Consider the following 4,132-nt stretch of genomic DNA (forward strand, 5'->3'; position numbering starts at 1 on the left):
TTGTTCATATGTAACTACACTCAAAAGTCCCAGATCAGACAGAAACAACGTTCTGTGAATCCTGTTTGGGCCGGTGGATTTGAGTTTAATGCTCTGCAAATCCCATTGCTCAGACCAGATAAATGATCATCATAAATGACCTGGCACAGTATTTGCACAGTAAATACGGCTATGTCATTGGTTGCAATTTTGAATAATAATCAAGGATGATTGCTGGGAATTGCAGTGTGTCCTATCATTGAGGCATTGTAATTTAAACAACTTCACCCCATCTTGTCCAGTAATCATCGTCTTCATCCCCTCCTCACTAATATCCACCAGAACTCCCTAAGCATGGTCAACAGTCCAAGATAAGGGAGGTAACATAATGTCTCACTCATGTTGATGGACACCTCCTAATTAACTGAAGCTTCCAGGCATGGGATTTCAGCCAATACAGTTTTCCATCATTCATATCCTGGTGATGTACACCCACAACCAACAACCTTTGTCTTAAATAGAATCACAAAGGCATATCCTTTTATAGTCCTCCCCCTATTGTTGGCAGTGTGGTTGGGCATTGCAGGGGGTGGAGGATATGACATCTGTGGCCAGTGGATAAAGGGGCCTAACCTCTACTGGGCCACATCCAACCGCAGTGTGCTGGATCCCTCTGTGTCTGTGTCGGTCCTATACTTTGTCTCCTGAGCGCTTCTGGCGATGGCCCCAAAGAAGAAGGAAGAGCCAAAACCTGCAGCAGCAGCACCAGCACCTAAGCCGCCAGAGCCAGAACGCCCTAAGACCCCGGAGTTTGACCCTGCAACAGTAACGGTAAAACAAGCAATAAAACTGTACATCTGCTTAGTTAGACAGATTAGAGTGTTTTAATATCAGAAATGGAAACTGGACTGGAAATTAAACTTAAAATATAAAGATTTTTGTTTTTATTCTTATCATAGTATAATTTCTATTTATTATTTACTATACTTACTATAGGATTATTACTACTAAGGAGATTTCATAAAAAATGGTTACCAGCCGGTGTTTAAGAGCTTCAGAGACCCCATGTGATCTGAGCTTGGCAGTGCAAGCAAAACAGGACTGTGCAGCCATTAGAATAGGTTATGGTGATGCTGGGGATTTGTATAATAATTATAGTTATTTCAGCTCTTTATTAACCTTCAAACATGCTAAATAAATTGTTATACAGTTAAAGAAGCTGTGACTACTTGTTAGTGGGAGGTTCAGAGGCAAACTAGCTGATACCACACATCATGGAAAGATCTTCTGCTGACTTGGCCCCTTCTCAATGGATAAATGTTTTCCTGGTTAAGCGAGCCGCCATGGTACAATGGAGCCACAAAATATGATTTTCATTATGTCTCTGAATAGCCACCCACCCGCACCATTCCTCTAAGAGCAAAAGGGTGGAAAAACCAGGAGAAGGAAAAATATAGATAATTACATCCATCACGATCCATCTTTAAACATGCTTAGATAAGTGTTTGGATAATATTTTTACAAAGCTTAATAGAGGGGCTGGGGGTTGGTAGATATCCAGACATCAGACAGACACTAAAAGCACTATCTGATGGGAGGCCGAAATATACAGTATAAATGGTCATCGTTTGTCAGGGGTATTCAGAACAACAATATTTTTTTAAAGTATAACTGAATTGTCATACATATAGTTGGTATATTCTTGTATCTTCTCTGCTAGAACACCAACATAATATTATATACTTGATTTATTTATTACATTCTGACACTACGTCCATAAATACTCACTTAAAAATGTGTTGGTCTTTCATACGGCAAAGTGTTAGCCTTAAGTGAAGATAAAGTTCTCAACAGAGTCCCTCTTAAAGTTTTAAACCACCTTCATGTTTTTAACAACAAGTGGTTGATGAATAAGCAGCGCATGTTCAAATGCAGTGCATCAAAACGGTACAGGACATAATTATCAGGTTTAGATTTCTTGACCTTGTTAAAATTGTATTTTACATCCTGGTTCAGTATCAACCATTCTTTGCCACATATTGCATCTAAAAATAAACTCAAATGAAGTGGACAGTAGCAGACAGACTGTGAGAAGGGGGTGTCCGACCCAGGGTCACTGATGAACAATGCACTGTAACTCAGTACTGTAACTCGATCTGTTGGATTGGCATTATACAGGTTGAGGCAAGGCCAGATGTCAAACTTAACAGTTTCTTCTGTTTTCAAAATTAATTTCCTCTGCTGTAAATCCCACTCACTTGCCTTGTGAACTGCTCTAATTCCTGAATGTTTAGCAGCATCTAACCACCTTATTTTCTTTGTCTCTTTTTAGCTGGAATTCACCCCCGAGCAAATTGAGGGTAAGGTTGAAGTTGTTGTTACAGTTGCCATTTGTGCTTCATGGAGGGTAAGCTATTTATAGAGGGATGGAGTGGTTTGTGTGATCATGCTCCCCATGCAACAGCTGTTCGTGGATACTGTTTTAATCTAAGTCAATCCATTTAAAAGGAGATGAAGGCAAAGGTAGAGTGGAACAATTGAATCTTTCTGGTTTTGTCTCAGAGGACCATTTTATCCGAGGGATGCCATTTTACATTATTATTTTGAAGCTTCTCCTTGAGATTCTGCATGCACTCTTGAATCACAATCAACTGAATCAAAATCAGAAGGAATAACTTGTTTTTCTTCTTGTTGACAGACTTCAAAGATTCCTTCCAGCTGTTTGACAGGACACCAGCCAATGAGATGAAAATCACTTACGCCCAGTGTGGTGACCTGATTAGGGCTTTGGGCCAGAATCCTACCAACACAGAGATCATGAATGTCTTAGGAAAGCCCAAGCCTGAAGGTGGGTTGTACTGTATGCACCTGAGTGATTCTATTGTTGACAGATTGGTTAATACTGCGTTAAATCTGGTTCAAAGACAACATTTGTCGAATACAGAGAAAGGTTCAAATATAGTTCAACATCGGTCATAGCTTAAGCCTGTCCAGTTTTCCTTTTTTTTTTGGTAAAAACACTTTTCCCCCACAGACATGCAGACTAAGATGCTTGACTTTGACCAGTTTCTGCCCATGCTCCAACATATTTGCAAGGCCAAGGACCGTGGAACATATGAGGACTTTGTGGAGGGTCTGAGGGTATTTGACAAGGAGGGGAACGGCACAGTCATGGGAGCTGAGCTCAGGCATGTTCTAGCAACACTGGGTGAGTTGAACAGTCTTGCCACAAACAGATTTTTATAAAGTCGTCATTGTAAGGATAAGTAATGAGCTGATAGTCCTGATTTCTTCCTTATGGACCACAGGTGAAAAGATGAATGAGGGCGAGGTGGAGCAGCTGATGCAAAACCAGGAGGATGCTAATGGATGCATCAATTATGAAGCTTTTGTAAAATACATTATGGCAACTTAAAAAGGGTAAAAGTGCATTTCAGCCTGATTGTCATGCATTATGAGATCAATATGAATTGTTTTTCCTTCATTTAGGAAACCAAGACCCTGAATTCTTGACAGCAGATCTATGTTTCTGTAAATCCCATCTTGTATATTTTTCATTTCCATGCATCTCAGATGGATCTACAACTCATCAATATGTCACCTTGTTTTTTTAAGACCGCTTGTTTTGATGCTGTGCACACATTGCACCATATTGTAGATCATGGTAAATAAATACAATCATATTGATGGTGTTCTGTTTTTCAAAACCACGGTTCAAAGCTGCTCCACAACTTATTAAAGAGAGAATTATACACACTGTATCTCACTAGGAGAAGTTTAACTCTGGCACACAATACTGAGTTCATTAGAAAAAACACTTTTCCAACATGGACTCAGTCAGGCATAAAGGCCTTTTTAATGCAGACATGTTTTACTTGTCATAGGAGGAAAAGCACAGGTGTTAATAATAACACTAATGATGGCTCTGCTCTATTCAAGTGTTCCAGTGAAAGCGACTGTGTGACAGCAAGCCAGCATGCACGATACCAAGGACCCTGAAATCAAAGCAGCTAAATGGAATTAAGCCATCACTAATTTTATAATTCACACCTGTGCATTTTCTACTGTAACAAGTCAAAATGCCTTCTGTGAAAAAACCTTTTGGTGCTAAGAAACTCAGTGCTGCCAGTGTGCAGAAACTAAAATATATAAT

The 4,132-nt window shown here is 39.7% G+C and overlaps 1 protein-coding gene across 1 annotated transcript; it reads left to right on the plus strand.

Moving 5' to 3' along the window:
* Positions 1-646: 646 nt before the first annotated feature.
* Positions 647-3,647, plus strand: myl13 (myosin, light chain 13). The gene is made up of 5 exons (XM_078263654.1): positions 647-810; positions 2,312-2,339; positions 2,678-2,827; positions 3,014-3,187; positions 3,288-3,647. Exons 1-5 carry the CDS (start codon positions 700-702, stop codon positions 3,392-3,394), a joined length of 570 nt encoding a protein of 189 aa, XP_078119780.1. The 5' UTR covers positions 647-699; the 3' UTR covers positions 3,395-3,647.
* The last annotated feature ends 485 nt before the right edge of the window (positions 3,648-4,132 follow it).

Source organism: Sander vitreus, chromosome 12 (genome assembly GCF_031162955.1).
Source record: "Sander vitreus isolate 19-12246 chromosome 12, sanVit1, whole genome shotgun sequence".
NCBI classification, from domain to species: domain Eukaryota; kingdom Metazoa; phylum Chordata; class Actinopteri; order Perciformes; family Percidae; genus Sander; species Sander vitreus.

Excerpts from the sequence above, each read along its gene's own strand:
- myl13 (XM_078263654.1), top strand. The coding sequence starts at position 700 with ATGGCCCCAAAGAAGAAGGAAGAGCCAAAACCTGCAGCAGCAGCACCA. Across the intron at positions 2,340-2,677 it reads CACCCCCGAGCAAATTGAGG|ACTTCAAAGATTCCTTCCAG; the intron begins GTAAGGTTGAAG and ends TCTTGTTGACAG. Across the intron at positions 2,828-3,013 it reads AGGAAAGCCCAAGCCTGAAG|ACATGCAGACTAAGATGCTT; the intron begins GTGGGTTGTACT and ends TTTCCCCCACAG.